The 24,144-nt window shown below is 39.7% G+C and overlaps 1 protein-coding gene across 5 annotated transcripts in view; it reads right to left on the reverse strand.

Moving 5' to 3' along the window:
• cdk12 (cyclin dependent kinase 12) overlaps positions 1-24,144 on the reverse strand; it is a 66,100-nt gene that overhangs the window by 15,999 nt on the left and 25,957 nt on the right. For 2 of the 5 annotated variants that reach the window (XR_010007262.1, XR_010007263.1), the window contains exons 11-14: positions 20,526-20,657; positions 19,611-19,825; positions 14,826-15,281; positions 2,872-2,973 (exon numbers count right to left, since the gene is read on the reverse strand). Coding sequence is in view for 3 of the 5 variants with exons in the window: in XM_062984485.1 (XP_062840555.1) it covers positions 12,087-12,784; positions 14,826-15,281; positions 19,611-19,825; positions 20,526-20,657 (1,501 nt within the window). In the remaining 2 variants the exon portion in view is untranslated. Of the gene's footprint in view, positions 1-2,870; positions 2,974-9,991; positions 12,785-14,825; positions 15,282-19,610; positions 19,826-20,525; positions 20,658-24,144 lie in introns of those variants that run through there. The other 3 variants (XM_062984487.1, XM_062984486.1, XM_062984485.1) reach the window with 3 other exon arrangements.

A 24,144-nucleotide genomic window follows, 5' to 3' on the forward strand; every position in this document is an offset into this window, starting at 1 on the left:
GACAACGCAGAGCAGATTCCAGCATATGCAGAGGCACAAGACAAACGTTCAGCACCTCGAAATAATGAAACACAGACACATATATAAAGGTAAAGGCATCTCCTTCATCTCCACTTCTGGGGGTGGTGCTCATTTACATTTCTAAGCCAAAGAGCCTGCGTTGTCCATAGACATCTCCTGGTCATGTGGCCAGGATGACTACATTGAGCACTGTTTACCTTCCCACCGAGCCGGTACCTATTGATCTACACACATTTTCATGTTTTCAAACTGCTTCATTGGCAGAAGCTGGGGCTAACAGTGGGAGTTCATCCCATCCCCATGGATTCGAACCGCCAACCTTCTGGTCAGCAAGTTCAGCAGCTCAATGGTTTAAGACATCGCACCACCATGGCAAATAACTCATTTGCCTTTGTTGTGTTCAAACCACCTCAATCCCCCCCCCCCAAAAAAACCACCTAAAAAGGCACCAGACTGCTCCCCTGAATACTCTCACCAAAGCAGACTAAGGTTCCTTCTATACTGCCATATAAAATCCAGATTATCTGCTATGAACTGGATTATATGGCTGTGTAGAAGGGGCCTTAGAAACAAAAATCTGGGCCAAAATGGAATCCAAAACTGACATCACATTACTTCAGGTGCATTGAGTGGCACAGATACACCCTTCCTTTTTCAGACTGTTTTTACCTGTGCAGGCAGTCCCTGAGTTAGAAACATCCAATTTATGACTCATAGCTAAGAACAGGAGTGAGAGAAATCTACATGTAGGAAGGGAAAATCACTCCTGAAAGAGTTATCATGGGGAAAAGGTGTCTCCACTGAAGCTTTATCACCAATCCTTATTTCCACAACAAGCCCAAATTTTGCAAAATCCAATTCTCACAGGAACAGAAGGTGATGTGAAATCTTCTGAACAGGGGCACAGGCAGCAAAAAAAACAAAACAAAACCCACCACATAACCCTTCCCTATGCTTTCCAAAGCTAACACACACACACAAACACACACATTCAGCTGGAATTGCACCTAAAAATTTACCTCTTCGACTTACAAACAAATTCAACCTAAGAACAAACCTACATAACCTATCTTGTTTGTAACTTGGGAACTGCATGTCTTGATCTCTGTATCACACACACACACAGTCATGGGATAAAAAAATAATGTCTGCATTTCTCTACTTTGGTTGGAATGCCATCTGGTGGCATTAACACAACACTAAACAGGGAAGGCAGTCGTTGCAGGCTGCTAAATAAAATGGTTTGAGAAAACACCACTTCCCATGCTATCCAAATAGTATCTCATTGGGTCAAGCAGGTGTTGCAGACCTCCATAACAATATAAGGGAGGGGGCTGACAAAACTATTTATCACAGGTGACACTGGGCTGACAAATACATATCTTAGCTCTCTTTCAAACATTCTTGGTCTATAAGGAGGGGCAAGGAGAAAGACAGATAATAAGAGAAATATTTCCAAAATAAGAGAAATATTACTTAGAATGTATTCAATGGTCTACACAAAGGACTGATGTATTTTATACAAAGCCACGAAGGCTTTGTATAAGCCTCCAAGATGCCAAAGGTGGGGAAAGCCTATATACTTTAGTTCCTTGGGCAATGCCTTTAAAATCTGGACTAAAACTCAGACAATGTTTGCTGCTCTATTGACATGAAATCTTTCAGCTACCAGTGGTACATACACTGAGAAGGAAAGCAAACAAGAGATAGATTCTGTTGCAAGAACAAACAAAAGTCTGCAACCTATAGGAACAAAAGGCAGTTCAAGAATTCAGGTGGGATGAAGTAACGAAATGTAATGAAATATCTATAGATTTTCTAATCTCTGAAGCTATTACAGGGCAGCACTCTCTTTGCCCCCTCCTCGGCCAACACTTTTCCAGGTGGAAACTATCATCTAGACCAGTGGTTCTCAACCTTTGATCCTCCAGGTAATTTGGACTTCAGCTCCCTATAAGTCCCACCCAGTTTACCAGCTGTTAGGAACTGTCGGAACTGAAGTCCAAAACACGGGGAGGACCAAAAGTTGAGAATTACTGATCGAGGCCACTGCTTCTTAAATTATGGGTCCCAATCTCAAAATAGGGTCCCCTTACTCAATGTTGCAGTCATGAAAAATTTGACATCAGTGAAGGTTTCTGAATGCCACCCATTTACACAAATCTATTAGCAATATTTACAGTGGAGTCTGTAGAAAATACTTCAGCTGTACTCCACAAAAAGGAAAATCAGCCTTTTTAGCAAGCCTTGCAAATGCTGATTTATTATCAGTAAATGTTTGATTTTAAACCTATTTACCTGGGGGCATATAAAAAATTATCAGTGGAAAGTTTAAAAAGCTCTGATTTAGCTTGTGTAATTGGGAAAGGAGGGGTTGTTTACTCTTTTGGATCAGGATTTATCCAGAGTAGTGCTTCTCAAGCTATCTGGTATAGGGGACTTTTGTCTTGAAGGTGCCAGATTCTGGTATGGTTGATCCTCCATATTCATAAATTCCACCATCCACAGCTTGAAAATATATTTTTTTAAATTCCAAAAACAAAGTTTGGTTTTGTGATTTGACATAAGGGATATCCTTTTACTATGCTTTTGTATATAATGGGAGTTGAGCATCCACACATTTTGCTATCCGTGGGGATCCTGGAATCAAACCCCAGTGGATACCAAGGGCCAGCTGTATCCCATTTGTGACATTAACTACAGTTGTTTCTTTTCTGGAAACTCCAGAAAACACATATCAAATCAGACCTTATTCTCTTGGGTTGATGCAGCAATCAGCATGGGTAACCCTAAGCTGGCAACTCTTCTTCCACAGTAGTAGCAACACAGCATGTCATGTAACATACTTACAAAGCTTTGTCTTTCTCCCATCAAAAAGCACAAATTAGAATCACACTAATTTGCAAGCATGTTGAGATCAGGCAACTTGTAGCCAACATCTGAGGACTTGATCTGCAAATAGAAAAAGTAGGGGTTGGTTAAATGTTATTTTCTTTGGAAGATGATTCCCAAAATTGTCCAGGGAGCATCACTGTGCTAGAGGGTGGGGTGTTCCTGGGACTGAAAGTATATTTTCTATGATCCTGTTTAGCTCAGGTAGAGACAAATATGAAACCTATAGTAAAGGCCATATGTAGCCTATTTTAAAAAATATGAACTATGATCCTGTTCTATCAAGCAGAGTTCAAATTTCAGCCCAACATTCAGCCACAACTCACCTCAAAAGCCTTTACCAGATCACTCTTGGATGAAGAATCAGTAACCTCATACTATTAATGCAGAGGCAACTCTGCCAGAACTCAAAGTTTGACCTGACATTTCAGGATCGAAGCTGTCTTCTCTGAGTTTCCAAGAGCCATGGAAAGAGCTTGGGGAAGTTACTTTTATGTCAGAACTTCCAGAATCTCCAAGCCAGCAGAGTAAAAAGAGGAATTATCTCAGAGTAAGGGGACAAAAATGAAAGATATAGGTTGAGCAGCCTTTATTCAGAATCTCAAAATCTGGAATACTCTGAAATCCAATACTGTCCACATGGGTAAATAAGACAGTGAATTAGAAACACAGATGAAACAACAGAAGTAAGGTAAGATCAGTAATACATGAATTTCATACCAATTTTGCCCCCAAAAATAGGTTCCAGACCAAAATTTCACTGGCTATATTCAACTGAGTAAGTTATAAAAAAATTATAAAATCATTTAGTTCCTTAAAAGCAATCCAAAGAAAGAAATATATAAATCATGGTAGCTTGAAATGAAAAGCAAGCAAAACTTAAGTTGCCTGTAGATAGGAAGATGGCTATTTATCATGATACCATAATATATCTATTTATGCATTTTCTCCTTCTTTAAAAATGAAACAATGAAATTTCGGAAAGGATGCACAACTCTGAAAGCAAGAAATGAGGATTAAAATTCTGTGGATGGAATTTATGTTGACTGATGCAGTAGAAAAGCAGCAGAGGATTTCAGCATCAAATAGCAACGTGGTGATATGCCCTGAGCACATAAATGCAGGGGAATATAGTTACAGAATTTCTGAATGTTCAGCTTTTACTTGAGTAAAAAATAACATCAGCAGGTCTTGATTCAGCATGGTGGACTATGACTCTGGAGTTCAGGGTTTGAATCCTCGCTCGGCCGTGGACCTACTGGGCGACCTTCAGACAGTCACACACTCTCAGCCTCAGAGGAATACAAAGCCAAGACCTCGCTGAACAAGTCTTGCCAAGAAAGCCCCATAATAGGTTCACCTTAGATTCACCGTAAGTTGGAAACAGTCATAAATGCAGTTAGCTTAATTATATTCTGCCTGAGGATTTAGATGGCCGACTGAAGATTCTGCCTGAGGATTTAGATGGCACAGTTAAGAAATAAAAATCATGAGTTACACTGAAGTTGACTATCAGTTGCTCAAATATTCATCACAAACAAATCTCCTGCTTAAAGGAATGGTTGACCAAGGCTAGTTTACTCCTGAATAGGCAGATAACAAGGAATATACAAAATATCTTTCTCTAAGTTATTTTTTTCGTAGTTTTTAGAATATTGGGTTGGATCCAGATTTGGGAGTTTTCAAATGGACTGGAGACATATTTCTTGTTGTCTCTTATTCATGGCAGACTCCTTAAAACTCTTGGGAGACAAGATAACCAGCTACAAATGAAGAGGAAATTAGGGATCCCTGAAAATCAGCTGAAGCTGCTTTACATGAATGGAACCCTTCCAACTTACAGAAGGGTGACTGTAGATGCAGTCAGTGGTAAGTTTGAACAACTGAAAGATGGTGACATTCGGAAACATTTTAGAAGACAGAAACCTTGTTGAACAAACCAGCTGAGAATGGGAGCCAAACACCGAGCAAATCTCCTTGTTCTTCCCCAGTACTTACTAGATTTACATTATTGTAAAAATGCAGAATAAATCATGCCAAAATTTGTTGAAGTTGTATAATACATGCACATCAGAACTTCATTTCTGACACCAGATTTTAAGAAGTGTATCAATACATATATACATACACATACACATACTGCCCTGGCTGCAGTTAGCCAGTTATGTAAAACAACATATTCACACCGGACTCATTGGCTAGGTCTACACTGCCATACAATGCATGGTGTCTACACTGCTATATAATCCAGTTCAATGCTGTTAATGTAGAAAAATTGGTTAGATACCAAATAACAAATGTGAAATACAAGGATTTTTAAAAGTTCACAGGAGAGAGAAACAGGCAAAGTTAGGTTTAAAATTATTTTTTTAACTTTGATAATGAAAAATGAGGATGTTACATTTGTTAATGCTGGGAGGAGTCATATTTAATTTGTATCATTTTAATATGTTAATTATTAGGGGTTGTTTTTCCAGAAATCATCAGATTTACAGAAATTTGCATGTTTGGCTGTCATTTCTGCTCCCAACAGGTAATCCTGTTATTGGCTCCAAAGTGTCTGAGGTTTTGTTTTGGTTTTTGGCAATTTTTAAACTTTCTCAACCTCACACTTAGAAGTCCTAAGAATGCAGATCATATAGTCTGATAGATTATGGATGAAATCTGTAGTGCAAAACCAGGTTGGAAAGGCCGTCTCAAAGAATGGTACCAATAATCTGCTCATCTAAATTTTATCCTTGATCTCTCTTTTTCTCTCTTTTCTTTCCACCCACTGCTATCAACATGTGTGCTGTTTAGTCACTCTTCAGACACTGTGGATTTCTTTGCCTTGGAAAAAGTAAATAGGGAATGATATTTTCATTTAAGCTAGATGCAACTGATCCAGTTCCACACTGAAGTCAGCAATGCGTGGTTACATAAAAAGCAGGTGACGATTCAGGGGTGAACAGCTTTTAATCAGATATACTGTATTCTGAGTGCCTCTAAAATATACAGAAGATTTCAAGGATATTGGTAAGCTGGAATATGTTCAGAGGAGTGAGACCGAAAGGTTAAAAGGTCTGGAAGATAAGCCCTACAATGAGGACTTAGGAAATTGGATATGTTTAGCTTAGAAGAAAGAACATTTAAGGGGGGGCATGATAACCATGTTTAAATATTTGAAAGGGTGGCATATTGAATATGTTTTCTGCTGCTCCAGGTACTATGACATGGAGCAAAAGATTCAAAATATAGGAAAAGAGATTCCACCTAAACATTTGCAAGAATTTCCTGATTGTAAGTGCAATTTGACAATAGGATACCCTACCTCAAAGTGTGATGTGGTCTCATTCTCTGGTTTTTCAACAGAGACTGGATAACCATCTGTCAGGAGTGTTTTTGAACGTATGCATGTATGTATGACATGGGTAGGCTGGATGGCCCTTGTAGTCTCTTCCAACTCTATAGTTTTATTATTCTGTTATTTTTCTACAGTATTGAGTCATTACCTTGCCCTCATCCCCCTAAATGTATAGATCCTTAATATCTTATAACTTTGGAAATGTATAAACTGTTAACAGAACTAAAGTTTCCAACAGTAGAGAAGAGTTGTAAAATTGCAAGAAAAACTTTTAAGTGCTTTGACAATGTGATCAGTGCACAAGGAATGACAATCTCAATACCTTACATACAATTATAATTTAAAATGGGATACGTAACTCTGATTAAATCATTTTATAACACTTACGATTCAATGTGTTTACCTAGTCTTCAAATAATCAGCATGGCTGCTATTTGCTTTTAAAGGGTATATATCTTTTTGGGACATCCTGGATAGGCCGCAAAGATAAATGCTAAAGAATGTGATCTGCATGCAAAGGCCAATGGTACTAAGCTCAATCCCTACCATCTTAAGTTGTAAACAACTTAGTGCTACCCAGTTATTCTCCTCCTTTTGAGATCCCCCATAGTCAGTTTCTTAAATTATCTTAAACTGTGCTCCTCCAGATGTTTTGGACTTCAGCTCCCACAATTCCCAACAACTGGTAAGCTGGCTAGGATTTCTGGGAGCTGAAGTCCAAAAAACCTGGAGGAGCACAGTTTGAGAAACACTGCCCATAGTAAAGAGTAAGGCAAAACTTATTCTTTATAACAATGGAACAGAGAGTGTTGCTCAAGACTCCTCTAACTTCTGTGGGGAAGGGAGGAAGCAAATTATCACACTAGTTAAATTCAGCCAATTAGAGCTAACTTTTCAATGAGTGCTGTTCACCACCAAATTAACTTGTTTAGTCTCAATAGGTAAGGAGGAAATAATACTTAACTAGTTAAATGTAACCAATGATTTCCAAGCTCTATTCAGTTCAGAATGTATCAAACTTTGCATCTTTAAGGAAATTTCCCAGGTTTCTTCCCTGAAACCTTGCAAAAGTCCATAGACACTTTTTAGCAGAACCCCAAAATCTCTAACATAGTCTAGGAATGTACTTTTTGCTTCAAGAATAGGAAGCTATTTTTGGATTGCCACTCCCCAGATTCCTATAGCCATGGTAAGCAGAAAATTCTGGGAGCTATAATCAAAAGGTTAGCTTTTCTATGTTCTGAGCTGAGCTCAGATCAGGGTTCTTTCAAACAATAATCTGCCCTTGGTCAGTTTTTAAGCAGTCTTGTCTACAGTAAAAGCCATTTTTTGTTGTTATATTTATATCCCACTTTTCTCTTTTAAACAAGACTCAAAATGGCTGTTTTGTTATTATTGATGAGGAAGTCAGGAAACAGTGACCAGTGTATTAGATGTCTCCTAGAGATCTATAGGAAGACCACCATCTGTTTTCTGCCCATCATTGGTCTAAAGCAGTGGATTCCAACTTTTGGTCCTCCAAGTGTTTTCAGTTCCCACAATTCCTAACGGCTGGTTTGCAGGTTGGAATTTCTGAGAGTTGAAGTCCAAAACAACTCGAGAACCAAAGCTTGAGAACAACTGATCTAAAGCACATCCAGGGTGCATAAAGAGAGCAGAAGCACTCAACAAATCTATTGTGTCTTACTTGTAAGATTATCCAAAACTTGCATGTTGCAGAGTGCTGGACAAGTTTTCATGTAAATTAATCTTGCATCGCAGATCTCATGAATGAATGTCAGAAAAATCCAAGAACTGTTCCCGAAATAGAGCTTGAAAATTATTGGAACAGAAGAAAAATTATCTTATCATTTGCAAATAGTGCTTGAAAAATTTCAACTCTATCTTTCCCATATTTTTTAGACTTCTCATTTTGCAGACAATTAAAAAATCTTCCGCAGATCTCCAATGATTGCCAATATCAGTGGTATTTTATAAGTAACACTTGCAAGAATTTCAGCAGATTATCTGCAGCTTTGTAGCTTTGCACAGGATACATTCATGGCCCATCAGATTGGACTCTGTCCACTTTTTTGGTTGTGGTTTGGGTCTAAAAAAAATCACTTTGAACTATTAAGTTTTATAGCATGTGATAGGTCTTTGTTTGCTATGCCTCACATGTAAATCGCAACTTTCCATAGATCTAAAGCAAGAATTTGTCCTACTCAAGATTATTGTAATTTTTCTTATTATAGCCTAAGAGAACTTTCAAAACTTTGAACAATCATGTTTTTAGATGATCTAAGAAAGGGTTTCAGATTCATCAAAGTAGGTCCTTTTTAGGAAATTGAGCCTTACATGGTTGGCATTTCCTCTACTGTCCATCTTTCTTTCCTTCTCTTCACTACCTAAAATATGACAATAGTTACTTAAGAATATACACAAAACCCCTCAAGAGAATGCATAATGCTCAAGATTGGGACTCAAAAAATCTTGGTCAGATGCGGTGTGTTCCTGCAAGCAGTGGGTGAGATGTGAAGACATGACAATTTAATGAAGAGCACTTACTTTATCAGTGTTAACATTGTTGAAGGCTTTAACGGTCGGAATCACTGGAGTGTTATGTGGTTTCAGGGCTGTATGGCTGTGTTCTATCAGCATTTTCTTCTGACATTTTGCCTGCATCTGTAGTTGGCATCTTCAGAGGATCTTAAGGAGGACCAGATCCTCTGAAGATTTTTTTTTTTTTTTAGTGTCAGGAGCAACTTGAGAAACTGAAAGTTGCTTATGGTGTGAGAGAATTGGCCGTCTGTAAGGATGTTGCCCAGAGGACGCCCAGATGTTTTGATGTTTTTACCATCTTTGTGGGAGGCTTCTCTCATGTCCCCACATGGGAGATGGAGCCGACAGAGGGAGCTCAACCCCTCCCCAGATTTGAACCACCAACCTGTTGGTCATCAGTCCTGCCAGGGCAAGGGTTTAAGTCATTGCCCCACTGGGGGCTCCAGTTTCCTCTGAAGATGCCAGTCACAGATGCAGGCAAAGTACTAGGAGAAAATGCTGACAGAACACAGTCATACAGCTCGGAAACCAAACAACACTGCAATGTCAACATTGTTTTTAAGGATGTAAGACAACATGCATAGAAATTGGTAATGCAGCCATAGGAAACTTTGGAGCTATGATCATAGGTAAGGTTAATACCAACATTTCCTGGCATCCCTAATTTAAGGCACTATTTTCTTTGTTGAAATACTCTAATCTGGTGGAATTCTATAAGGTTAGTATATATGGTGTTGTGTTGTCTATAAAAGAATGGATTTAGGCGAGATGTCTGAAACTTTGAACTGGAAATGACAGAGATAGAATTTTGTGCTAGCATGCATCTCCCTAAACAATTTATCCAGCGGAAGATAAAGGTTTAAAGGGATTGGTGATAGTGGAGGGAAAGTTTTGTAGTAGAAAAAAATAATTTTGCTCAGAATCTGGAAGACCTTGTATAAAATTAGGTGCTCATATTTCTTCAAGTGAGCAGGTTTTTTAAAAGATCAGAGAGAAAATGTGTGAAAATGTGAATATGGCTGATTGACAGTAATCCTATTTCTCTGGGGAAAGATAGGGAAATGAAGAGGATGAAGATGATTAGAAACATTGTCAAGGAGAAATTTCATTTCAGTTTAAAAATGGCAAAAATTCCAAACAACTGACAAAATGCATATTGAAGTGGCAAGAGCACAGAGAAAAAGAGAAGGAATGTTTAAATAAATGCCTAGGAGAAATCTCTCCCTTTTTATTAACCTCTCTGCATATACAGTACTTTTTTTGCATGTTGGGTAAGAAATTCCAACTCATTTAAAAAAAAATCCACAAAGCATACACTTGGAATTTTGAAAACTTACTACACTTTGAAGAACTGATAGACACATTTTTTAAAAAACAAACACAGGGACACGTATTATACCTATTAGTGCTCCCACCTACATGCAGGTTCTTCTAAATGCTGTTTCAACTGCCTTGTATGACACCAATGTCCTATCCATATGTTTAAATGCAGCCTTCTGAAACAGACACCATCCAGATGTGGACTGGAACTTTCATGATGGCCCAGGCAGCCCTGCAATGTAGTTTCAGTCCAACGTATTTATAGGGCAAAAGGTTAGAGAAAGCCAGTTTAAGGCATATTTTTTCTGACTTCAGTATCAATGCACTACACTCTCCACTTATTAGAGCTCCTCCTGTATACATAGGAAAGCAACATATTAAAAAAGTATATTTCCCTCTGATCCCACAGTTCTGACATGCTTCTCTGAACAGTGCCAGCATAAAAGAAACAATGATGTTTTATTGAGAAATTAGTCACGCTTTCAAATTTTCACACTGCAACATCTTTGTTCATATCTCAGCCTCTAAGAAGGAAACTCTAAACTTCACCAAAACAATGGAAAATTAATCAACGTGGCTAGAGCTGCTATAGCATTAAAAAATAAATATAAAGGTCTCCATTGCCATGTCTGTGAAGAAATCTGCAAAGTTTCCTAACACTGAAAGCAGTGAAATCACATACTAGGCAATAACATCTGTAAGCCTTTGAAAGCTTGAAAACATTACATCTAAATTATTTAGACTTGCCACAGCTTCACTCTTGAAGACACTCTACCCCAAGAACATAAGGATTACAAAGTTTTTGGTTTTTATTTTATTGTTTTTTTCCTTGCCATAAACTTTGGCCTTCAGAAGCGCCAACAAAAGGACACTCGCCATTCTTAAAGAGAAAATAAAAATTAAAAAAAAAACCTAAACCCATCCAAAAGCCAACCAATTCAAGGACTCTACAGAAAACTCAGTTCCATTAAGGATTGGAAAATGAGTATGTCCGGACTGGGCCTTTCACAGTAAAACAGAGAACAGCTCATTCACAGAAGAAGACTGAAGCATCTCGCCTTCATGTGAAGAAAATGTGGCTAAGAAAGAGGGCAGAAATAAAGATTCCAAACTCTTACATAACATGAACCAAGCCCTCCTAAATCAGTATAAAAAGGCATGTAGGCACCGTCTTGACTAATTTTGAAATTCAAGGAGGCAAAGGAAAGTGATAAGCACACCATCTTTGCAATACTGAGGTTGGGTCTGTATGACATTCTGCAGGGCATAGGTGCAGAACAGCTGTTTGTGCTCCTGCTGACTAGTTAGTGGAATTGCTACTTCCAAATGCTTCCACCTCTCATAATTACACAATCTCGCTTGCAAGTTGAGTGTAGAAAAGGTGAGGTTAGAATCTTTCTGACGTATTTTCTACTTGCAAGGAAGTGGATTTTCCCTGTGTGTTTATTATGTAGAAGGGAGAGGTCAAAAATGGCAATCCCCACAATGTGAAGCAGTATAGCTCATTCGAGTTTTTCAATCTGCCACATGTACACACCAGGGCAATAGTTTACTTTATCTGCCTCAGTGGGCTCATCTCAGAAATAATGGCTCAAGGCTTGTAAACACATTCCATTCATATTTCCAATTTATTATATTTTTAAAGTTTTCTTTTTTTCCCCTTCTCCCACTCCCCCATCTCTGAGTAGGAAAACTTGCCATGTGAAACCCAAATCAGCTGGTCTTTGGGCATGGAAAGGTGTCAAGAGAAAGGCTAAGGGTCTTCATTCTAAAGCCACTGGGAGAGGGGGAAGAAAGCAGCAGCAGTCTGGTGAGCAAAAATGGGAAAAATATCAACAATGAACCGCTTGTGTGGTGACCAGAGATGGGCAATGGTTTGCTCTGATAAACTGGCTGCTCTAAAGTCAAGAGGGGAATAGGAGGATAAAATACCAGAAAAAGTTTTCCAATTCCCCCCTTTCCAGTCATTTCAGTAAGGGATCCCTCTTCCTCTTCCCCCTCGTGGAGGCACTCTACTCTGCCCGCGAAAGGCTTTTCCATAAGACGTGGACTGGACCGTGTTCCCCCACGTGTGGCTTGTTCCTGCATCACTAGAACTAGCATTTGCCACTCCTGCCTCACTATAGTTGTGAATTTTGGCCTCTGAATGTGCCAGTGTGTTGTTGCTCCCTTCGGTTTTGAGGAAGGACTGCCCGAGAGCAGAATGCATCCCCAAAGGAACCCGGGTAAAACGGAGGTCCTGGTCCCCTGGAAACTGAACTGATCCTGAGCCCTGGTAGTTGCTTGACTCCCCAAGATGACTTGCGGAGCCCAGAAAGGTCCTACTTTTCCCCAAGGTCTGGGGCGACGTCTGTGTTAAGGTCTGGCTTGAATTCCGATCATCCACATCAAAGCTGCAGCCCTCGGGGTCATCGGCATTGTAAGTCCTGGAGGAGGTTTGTGATATGGTGTAATCCAAGGGAGGCCTCCCAACTTGGGGTTCGTGCTTTGGGTGACTTGGGGGCCCTGTCTCTTGCTGGGATAAAAGGTGGAGGAGCGCAGCTGTCATGGCTGGGTTCAACTCCTGAGCAGCGTTGGAGGTGTTTTCTTCAGCCAGATCAGGCGGTGGCGGCGGCGGTCCAGGAGGCTCAGGGGGTCTCTTCTCTGGTGGGAGAATGTGAGGACAGGCTGTGGAATGGTTACTTCTTTTAAACACCATCTCAAAAGTACACGTGAACAAACATCAACACATTTCAGACATGGAAACATGGAGATACAGATATACAAACACAGCCTAAGGAAAAGCATATCACAAGAGGAGGTCCTAGTTTATCTCCCATTTAAAAGATGATCCGATAGCAGGACTTGAAAGGCATCTTTGGAAGGGAACAGGATTTGGTGAAATTGTACTAGGTACAGAATTATAAGTAGAGCTGTGTGTATGACTGAGCTTTTTTTAACCACAAAAACAGATTTTCTGCACTATAACTCATATTCTGTGACCTGAATACAAGACAGGGAGATGCAAAGAGCAAGGCAGGGTATGGAAGTCCTACCCCCTGAAATGTTGCCAAGCTCCTTCTGTGGCTTTGGAGATTTTAGCACCTATTACTAACACACGTTTCAAGAATATCTTTACAATTAAAGCCTAGGCATAAAAATTGTTATTTTAGGAAAAGAAGATGGTGGGAAAAATCTTATGGCATAAAATACTGTACCAGATAGAAAATTCACTCATAACACACACAAAGCCCTTCCCATAATCAAAACTCACAGGAAATCAATATCCCTAGTTAGGTTCTGTGCGTTTGTGGCAGAATGTGCAGAGTTTGGATTTTAACAGCAACCTAGCAGTTATTTGCCTTCTTGTCTTTATGTTGATTTGAGGATTCTTGTGTTCATTCTACAGGAACTACTGATATTTTGAACAGTCAAAATAATAATCAAGGGATAGAAGTGTGTCTTCTCCATCATATTTTAAAATTGCATTTGGAACCCTTCACCTCTGCTTCACTTTGAACTGTGGCAGTTTCTTCCACAGAAAAAGTTAATGAGAGGGTTTCAAGGCCAGGAAGGGCTGGGACAAAGTTTGAATGAAGTAGTTCCCTGTGATACTCTATCCTCTAAATCTAGAAGCATTTTTTCTGACCAGCTTTTTTAAAAAGGTTTGCGTCACATTTGCAATTAATTCTAATGGTCTAGGAAGGGAATGGTCTATTTAGGGATTCATTTTGTTGAAGAATTCACATAGAGAACCAGCATTACACAACACTGTCACTTGGACAGTTGTAACAAATGCCCCCAAATGTCAGCTACTGGCCATTTATAAGCAAATAATCACAGTACGAACAATATATGGGAGTGGGGATTAGAAACAGCCCATAATAATATAATGTTTTATTTTACTTTCATTTTTCTTTGTGTTTTCTGTTCAGATGTTTATGTAAAATCCAGTTGATTCTACACAAACACTTCTTTGAATATGAAAGGTTTTCATGCTGCTTGGCGCATGGAATTTTTGCTGGGGTCAGAAAACATCCCATACCTCAGAAGATACAACTTTTAGAAAGAAATTCTCATGTGTAACGGTTCAAAGCATAGTTTGGTGACATTTAAAGACTGAAGGTAGGGTGATACTTTAAAAATGCATGCGGTGTGGCAAAAAGACATGAGCAACAGCTGGTTCTAACATTCAGAAAACATACACAGAAGTCTTCTTATGAATGCATTCCTAGGGGTGAAAAGCCATCCCAGCCTTCTCAATACTATAAGTTTGTATAGGCATGGAAGTTTTGATGTGAAAGAACATTAAGGACCCAATTCCCAGTCTATTTCCAGGTAGTAAAATCCCAAGACTGGTGTGCAATGGACTTTAGCTGAATGTTTGAACCAGCTGTGAGATGGATATGAATGCTGCCGCTACTCCTAATTTAGACAGGCATTTTAATTTATAAACAGCTTCCCCATCTCTGGCACCCTGAAGATTTCCACGATTCTCTTTTTAACACATAAGGAAACGGAAGGCGAGAGTGTGAAGCTGCTGAAGGATCTACAGTGAGAATTCTCAGGAACCCAGAGCTATTGCCAGATTCCACACACACTCAGAGACGACTACCAGGCTTGGTTAAAGAAAAATCAAATTGTTTTTTATTTTACCACATAGGAAACCCACATCTTTTCCCCCCTTATGTCCTAGGAGCAAGGGGGGAAAGGGGCCCCAGTTATTTACCTGCTGGCTCGTCCTGAGGCAAAGTGGGGGTTGGTTGGCGCCCCTGCAGCTCACTGCTCTTCTCACTATTATTCTCCTCTGTGTTTGTTGCAGGCTCCTGGGTCTTAAGGAGCTGGCTCAGCAAAACCGTTAGGACATTCTGCATGTCTCCCTGAGTGCTAGCTGCATCTGGAGTGGGTTGCTCCTCTGACAGTTGGGGCGGCGGGGGCTCCTCAAGAGTGGCTTCTTCTTCAGCCACTTTCTGGGAGTCCTGTGACGGCTGTGTGGTGGTGGCCTCATTGAGTGCATTGATGGACTGATTGAGAGCCTCCAACTGTTGCTGCATCTCAGGGTTTGAGTGGATGTTGAGCAGCTGGGCCATTTGTGGGATACTGAGGTCTGTTTGGCTCTGCAACAAGTTCAACAAGACAGCCAACTCACTCTGATTCAGCTGCTGAGTGATATCACCAAGGCCGACTGCAAATACAAGGAAGAACATTGGGAAAAAGAGGGGGAAAGAGAGGGGAAAAAGAGGAGTGAGGGAGAGATCCAAACTTTTAGAACAGAGCAGCAGACAGTGACACCCCCCCCCCAAACAATCAAACTTACCCACAACACATTCAGACACTGCTTCTCCTCTACCACCATTTAAAACCAGACTTTTGAAATCAACAAAAAACAAGGTTACTAAGAAGCTTGACAGGATACAGGATGGGCAAGGTGCAATCCATAGGGGAGTACAGTCCTAAGATTATTTTTGTGCCTCCCCAAACTCTTACACCAATTTCTCCACTACTTTAAATGATTTGGCATAGTTTGCTTCTCCAGAAGCACAATATTCCCACAATTGCTTTTATGTACAGTAGAGTCTCACTTATCCAACATTCGCTTATCCAACGTTCTGGATTATCCAATGCATTTTTGTAGTCGATGTTTTCAATACATTGTGATATTTTGGTGCTAAATTTGTAAATACAGTAATTACTACATAGCATTACTGCGTATTGAACTACTTTTTCTGTCAAATTTGTTGTATAACATGATGTTTGGGTGCTTAATTTGTAAAATCATAACCTAATTTGATGTTTAATAGGCTTTTCCTTAATCTCTCCTATTATCCAACATATTCGCTTATCCAACATTCTGGCGGCCCGTTTATGTTGGATAAGTGAGACTCTACTGTATATATTTTTCTCTTAATTCTATTTATCTGAATGGAGTGGAAGGAGGAATATTCTCAGGGTGGCACGAGGAGCAATCCACCATGGATGGATCATCCCTCATGCTAACCTGACTACTGAAGTCTACTGTTTCTTTTGTTAGAGACCACCTCCTTCTCTGCCTATTTTTGTTCTCTTGCACAATGATACAGACATGCTTTTAATTTCTCTGGAGGGAAAATAATTAAGAGAATTAGGGAGGAGCAATACTGAGTTAAAATAAATAAGAAAGAAAAGTTCTGAAGTACTGTCCCAGTGACAGCTGGGAAAAAACTAACATAAAGTCCAGCCATTTGGTTGACACTACAATATGTGGCATGCCCTATCTGTGGACTTGAGTCTACAAGATAGCATAGAAAGTAGGACAGTACAGTTGAGTAGAGAAGATTTCAGCCTTCATCTCCTGTAATGATACAGAGGAATGCCATATTATTACAGTCGTTGAAGATGATTTGGAAGCTACAGCTATCACAAAATACACTAGCAAGATTGTTGATAGGAGCATGATATGTACAATACATCATACCATTTTTAAGGAATGGAAGTAGATGCTAATCAAGGTGCTGACGATTACATTCAACATCCAAAATGACTCGAGGCTGCAATACTTGAAATAATCTCTCACTATTATCTCTTCATTTCTCCAGAACTGCCTGCAAACTAATATATCATGTGAGGACATGAGAGAGGTTCTTCTCTGCAATAGTACCCTGTGTTATGGAATATATCCTCCCCTTGGAAGATCAACTGGTGTCAATATTGGTTTCTTTTTTAGATATACATTTAAAATACAACTTTTTATTAAAACCTTTGGAGCACAATCTTAATTAGTTTTAAGCATCATCTACATGGCTTTAGCTCTTTCTGTTGTTTTTACCAAGTGATCTTTTTAAATAAATATCTATTTAATGTATTTTATATCCTATTTACATTTTTTTTGTCTGGAATTGCTGTCAATTGTTTTAACTGTCGCATGGAGAACTCATAACAGAAGACAGGGGGAAAATATTTCAACAAAACAAATACTCTAAATTCTCCTCTCTTCAATCCAACTTTATCTGCATACTAGCCATGGTGGCGCAATGGGTTAAACCCTTGTGCCGGCTGAACAGCTGACCTAAACGTCACAATTCGAATCTGCGAGAAGGGGTAAACTCCTGTCTGTCAGTTCTAGCTTCCCATGTAGGGACATGAGAGAAGCCCCTGCAGGATGGTAACACACCAGGGCATCCCCTGGGCAACGCCTCTGAAGATGGCAGATTCTCTCACCCCAGAAATGACTTGCAGTATGTTCTCAATTCTCTTTTTACACAATTAAAAATAACTTGGGTTTGTACTCTCAAGCCTCAGAAGTCTCTTGTGCCCATAGATTTTAATCCTATTTTGGCTGCTCTGATAGCTGATATATGGCATAAGAGAGAGGGTCTGAAGTATGACCGGGCTGATTCTCTTGGTCCTAATCAGAAGCTTTCTGTATCACCAAAGTACCAATTTGCAAATACTCCAAGCTAACAGTGGGAGCATCATTTAGTTTGGGGATTTCACAAGTTCTCTTCTTCATAATACAACAGATCCAAACCAAAACAGCAATTTGGTGGTTCCATTCCCATTCAGACAGCAGATTCCAGATGGTATTCTTAGAAGACTGCTTATCGACATTGTGGCATTTATATTATCTATGGGCAGAGATATCTCTGTCCTGGAAGCGGGTGACAAATCTAGTGATCAATGCTCTGGTATGTCCAAGACTACAGCAATGTAGTACATGTGAGACTGTATCTGAAGACTTTAGTTAGCTTAGAATACAGTTGTCAGATATCTGAGAAAGAGCTGTTAAGGGTATCAATAGAGTGTTTAAAAACCTGACATATTCTTGGTCAGATTTTAACATCAAACAAAAATACTGGTACTCATCTTTAAAACCTACAAAGCTTGCAACATAGGTATCAGAAGGAATTCTGTATCCACACCAACCTACCCTTATCTTGAAAACTGCAATGGAAGCTTTTCCCTGCCTACCCTGGCATTAAAATGAGGTGAGTGGAAATTGGGTAAGAGTCCTCACAGTGTTTTTGAATGCATAAATGTATACAGTCCTTTTCTTGCTCTGATACACAATCTCTGGGATAGGCTCATAGAAGCAGTTTCCTCCACTGACTGAACTCTTTAACCAACTTCTCATGTTAAAATTGTGTGAACAGAACTCCACAGGGATAAGGTGAGAGGGATCCCTCACAGCTTCTCCTTCCTCTGCCCACTCTTAAAGTCCTGCACTAAGCCTGGATGGAAGCAGGACACTTCCATGACATTGGGGGTCCCAGCTTGCATAAAAACCTGTGTACAAGGTATCTTGTGCTCAGATATCCAAACTCAATGTATGCCTTACTTCCTGAAACAACTGTTGTGGGATTTAAATAACGTACTGGTTTCTAAGAAAAGGGGGAAAGAATCCACTATTCTTTAAAACTGGAAAAGATTCATGCAAAATATTCCCTGTGTACAGTCAATCTCTAGAGGCAGCATGATTGCTGCAGTGGTTTGAGCGTTGGACTAGAGCACTGGAAGACCAGGGTTCATATCCCCAGGGACTCAGCAATGGAAATTTACTGGATTACTTGGAAAAGTCACATTTTCTCAGCCTCAGGGCAAATGCCCCTGGACAAATTATGCCACAAAAACCTCTCGATGGGGTCACATTTGGACAATCGTAAATCAAATGCCTTTGAAGGCACAAAATGGCAAGTGTCAACTTCAGCTTTTCTCAAGTTGTCACAGTACAGAAATCAAGCATTCCTCCAATGTGCCTTTGGTATGGCGTCATATGAACATACAAAATACACACTGAGACAAATGGCAGTCTGTTAACTTGTGCTCTATGGGATCAAGGAGAGGAGGCAAATTAAGTCACAACCTCTCCTTTAAACCTGGTCTGGGAAAAGGAACGAGGCAAAGAGATCTGAAAGCTTTACTGACTAGATTTGTCAGTGTGAATATAATTATTTGGCAGAATTGAATACTACAATGACAAGACTGAGTGGTAAGGGCACTGTTGTTTATTTTAATTTCTTTAGTTTACGTGGATGATACTTTATTCCAGTAAGAAACTATAATACAGAATAAAAAAGTAAAAAGGAAAACAGGTTTTTCTTCTTGGGAGTTGCTAATTTACATTCCGACCATGTAGTTGTACATTGTAGTTACCTTTTTTAGATAATTAAGGTTTTGGCAATAACAAAAATATTTTGTATACATTTAAATCAATCAGATGACTGAATGAGTCAAATGTCAGTCGTTAAGTGATTGATACAACCCAATGTATCTGCCTGAATTCACTGTCATTGAAACTCCCTAAAGGCCCACTCCTGCACCAGTTTGTGGCTTTTCAAATTCAGCAGCAACTGTACTACCTTTGCCACAATAATTTCCTAATGAGTCCTGACTTCAGGATATTACCTCTTCCTGTAAACCCTGCTCAAAGCAGCAAGAAGAGCAAGCAGTCAATTTGTTGACACAGGAACCCACAGTAATAAAAAATAGCCCCAAAGAGTTAACTAGCTTCTGAGATTGTCCCAGACTATACACTGACCAAATGTGTCTCCAGTAACAGGCTGTGTTTTGATCTGAGCTGGCTGTGGTTGTGCTGGACTGCTGTGATTCTTGATAGGTTCTGCACTTGTTATGGAGACAGACTCCTTCTTGGAAACTTTGACCAAGGGGGGTTCCTCCACCACAATTCCACTCTGCCGCTGCCGCCGACGTTTCTTGCTCCATAGTTCATGGCAATCTTGCCAGTGAGGAAGGCTGGAAAGATCATAGAACGAGGTTACTGAGAAGCGAGTGATACAGGTGGTGGCAGAGAATCAAGACACAAAATATGGTATTTGGTAGGTTAAAGGCAATTGCACCTTCAGGTCCAGTCTGGAAAGATCCATTCCTTGGGGCCTATGTACATATGCCAGACCTCTGATGAAGGCTGGGCTAGGCCAATAGTTAACACAAACTAAGAACCTAATTTAAAACATACACTCTGCTGTAGATTAATTTCGTCACAGAATGAAGTTTTGCACTACAAATGTGTGTGGAAGCCAAAGTTTGCCTGCTATTTCTAAGGAGTAACAAATTAGAAGAGACAGGAAGTAAGAATCTCTTATTAAATCATAGTTGCATTGTCGAGAAAGAGAAATTGTTAGTATAGGTTCCTGCATATCCAAAGAAACAGCACACTGAAGCTGAACCACATAACAGAGACAGCACACCATTCATTCACTTGCTCCTCCTCAAAATGGTTTACAAATCAGGGATGGGGTTGTATCTCCCTTTAAACACGGCTTTACTAACATACTTAACTCTTGTGTTACTTGTTAATGCATAGCCTGAGCTGCAGGATCCATTCGGTGTGGGACTCCAGGATGGTGGATGTATGTTGCTACAAATCCAAATACCCCCTTCCCAGATTGCTCCCTCATTTCAGTACTTTCACAGAGGAACACACAGGACTTACTCTGGAGGATCCATCTTGCTGACATCCACATCTTTCAGGAAGTCACTCTGCAAGGCTTGTTCTGCTGTGCATCTTTTACTGGGATCCAGTGTCAGCATGTGGTCAAGCAGGTCAAGTGCAGCAGCAGGAATGCTGGAGGAGAAAATGGAAAAGTTAAAACAATCCCCATAATAAGAATATTTTAAACTGCACTTTCCTTAAAGGTCTAAAACAATTTGCATGCATTATATTATAATGCCTTCCCAATGCCAAGCTCTGTAGAGTAGACAAATGTTGTGTATTAGGGATGGGATTGAGACAGTGATTTGCCGACTACTACCCAAGCTATTCTAATAGCTGAAATTAGATTTGGAGTGACCAATCTGAGTCTGGAAAACTATGGCTGCAGTACTGAATGTCCTTCCAACTCAGTGGCACTTACTTTCAAGTGAAATCCAGTCTGCCTCAGAATTAAGCTTTGAGAAAATATATTAAAAACTCCTTTGCTTCAGCATCTCTCACAAAAAAAAGAAAAAACTTAAGGTGAAGCACTAGTCTCACAATTACCTGCATTGTAGGTCATAGAATAGAATCATAGAATCACAGAGTTGGAAGAGACCTCATGGGCCATCTAGTCCAACCCCCTGCCAAGAAGCAGGAAAATCGCATTCAAAGCACCCCATAGATGGCCAGCTCTCACAGTGAGGAAGTTCATCCTGATGTTCAGGTGGAATCTCCTTTCCTGTAGTTTAAAGCCATTGTTCCGTGTCCTTGTCTCCAGGGCAGCAGAAAACAAGCTTGCTCCCTCCTCCCTATGACTTCTCCTCACATATTTATACATGCCCATCATGTCTCCTCTCAGCCTTCTCTTCTGCAGGCTAAACATGCTCAATTCTTTAAGCCGCTCCTCATAGGGTTTGTTCTCCAGACCCTCTGGACACATTCCAGCTTGTCAACATCTCCCTTCAATTGAGATGCCCAGAATTAGACACAGTATTCCAGGTGTGGTCTGACCAAGGCAGAATAGAGGGGTAGCATGACTTCTCTGGATCTAGACGCCATACTCCTATTTATGCAGGACAAAATCCCATTGGCATTTTTTGCTGCCGCATCACATTGTTGGCTCATATTTAACTTGTTGTCCATGAGGACTCCAAGATCTTTTTCACACATTCTGCTGTTGAGCCAGGCATCCCCCATTCTGTATCTTTGCAATTCATTTTTTTCTGCCTAAGTGGCGTTTCTTGCATTTGTCCCTGTTGAAGTTCATTTTGTTAGTTTTGGCCCATCTCTCTAATCTGTTAAGATCATTCTGGATTCTCTCCTATCTTTTGAAGTATTAGCTATCCCTCCCAATTTGGTGTCGTCTGCAAACTTGATGATCATGCCATCTAGCCCTTCATCTAAGTCATTAATAATGATGTTGAACAGAACCAGGCTCAGGATAGAACCCTGCGGCACTCCACTCCATTCAAGTGACATTTGAATTTAATGCAAATTATCTTAGGTATTTTGACACTGGCAATGGTATGTGAAGGGAGCTAACACAGTGTTTTACTTGTTGGATTAGTATTCTAGGAAACAAGGGTTCAAAAACCACTGCATCGTCATGAAAACCCTCAGATGGATCAAGCAAGTCACGGTTGCTTAGCCTCAGAGGAAGGCAATGCCAAACTCCTGCTGAGCAAGTCTAGACAAAAAAATCGCCCTGTGATTGGTTTGTCTCAGGGTTATCATAAGTCAGAAATTACTTGAAAGCACATAAAACTCATCATCATCATCATTTTTATATATCCTGCCACCATCTTCCAAAAGGGACTCGGGGCAGATTACAGATAATAGTCCCATACAACACATAAATACATAAAAAAACAACTACTACAAAAAGAAACGTTTCTTATAAAAAGTGGATATTCAAAACAAAATTATCCAGGATATCCATATGTCTATGGGCCTGAAATCCCATGGTAAAAATGGAATATAAATATTTTAATACATAAAAATAATAAATTATCTCTACTAGAAGTGTTCCTGTTGAGAGTTCATACCAGTCTGGAATTATAGAGTCCTTTTGGCATGGGAGGTTATATTTAAGTAAGTAAATACATCTTTCCATTAAAGGCCTGGCTGCTAAATCTGATCCTATAATTTTAGTCATGACCTTGTTTACTTACTACTTACTATGGACTTACTACTTTCTATAAACCATTCTAGATTCAAACTGCCAAATGTCCTCCCATCCCATCCCAAATTTCTTTCCCACATCATATTATTCAAGAAGCCCATAGGGTTTTCTAGGTCCATTTTGAATTTTTAACTAATGTGTGGATATTTTTTTACTCAAGTTCCCTGAGTATTCAGAAAGCACTATCTTGGACAGGAATAGAATGATCACGTTCTATGTATTAGTAAAAAAAGAAAGAAGTTTTTTTAAAGGCTTTATTTTAAAGGTCAGACTGGAGAAATCATTACGGTAAGACTGTGAGGCTATAGAGAGATGTGCCTCTTTATGTGCCTTCTAATTTGCTACACCATGACCTAGCATCCACAACTCAAACAATGGCATACATCTCCAAGCTTCTCCTGTCTCCACACACTACCTTTTTTCCATTGTCTCTCTACTGTACTAAATATTATATCCTTATAAAACTTATAATTTTAAAAAAAGAAGATCCATGCATAAACTAAACTCAAAGCCCCAGCATGGTTTTCCTGCTCTCCAGCCAATTAGTCCACTGAACCATCTCAGAATGTTAGGTTTTATGTCCTAATCTTCTTGTGGAAAAGACCTGACCTCTAGTATTGCCAGATACACTGAAATATTTTCAGTCATCATAATTTATTGGCTGTATTGTTGTCTACTAGCAACCATAACGAGAAACCTTCTTTTCAGCCCTGAAGCTGAAGAGCTGAGTGGGGATCATCCCAGCAAGAATGACTCCCCAGTGCTGGAAGCAAATTAAAGGTGTTTTTATTGCCGAGACTTCAGGTATACCTCCAAGCCCACAGTGGTATGCTTCTCAGGAAATACAGCCAGGGAACTTCTCACTAAGGAAGACCCTTGAAGGGGCAGATCTGGAAGGCACCATTATTAACTTGACTAGCAAGGTCAGAAAACACCATTTCTTCTGTCTCCACACATTGTCCCAAATATAGTAAATAGTACAACCAGTGTGAAACAAATGTAATAGTACATACTATAAAATTATAAAAAATATTGAAGACAACCAACCACAGGAATTTAAAAAAAATCAAACTGTCTTCCTATGCTAGCTGGTTTATTATCTATCTTGCCCTCTCCTCCACAGCAGTAAACAGGCTAAAACATTTTCTACTGGAGCCAATATTTTCAAACTGGGTGGCCCTTTGGGAGCATCAATATGGAGAAATTATTGAGCTAATTATTGCATTGATCCATTCCACAACAGCAAATTCATGAAAGCTGTTTGCAGCAAATTCATGGTGCTGATTTTTTTTCACCATAAACCTATTCTAACCCCACCATCAGTGACATGGTGTCCATGGAAGGCTAACAAAAAACAATGTAGCTGTTAAGACTAAAACAGAATTGCCAACCCCAAAAGCAATAAAAACAATCAGATCCTAACAGGAACTTTACCCAATCACCCCGCAAAAGGTG

Source organism: Anolis carolinensis, chromosome 6 (assembly GCF_035594765.1).
Source record: "Anolis carolinensis isolate JA03-04 chromosome 6, rAnoCar3.1.pri, whole genome shotgun sequence".
NCBI classification, from domain to species: domain Eukaryota; kingdom Metazoa; phylum Chordata; class Lepidosauria; order Squamata; family Dactyloidae; genus Anolis; species Anolis carolinensis.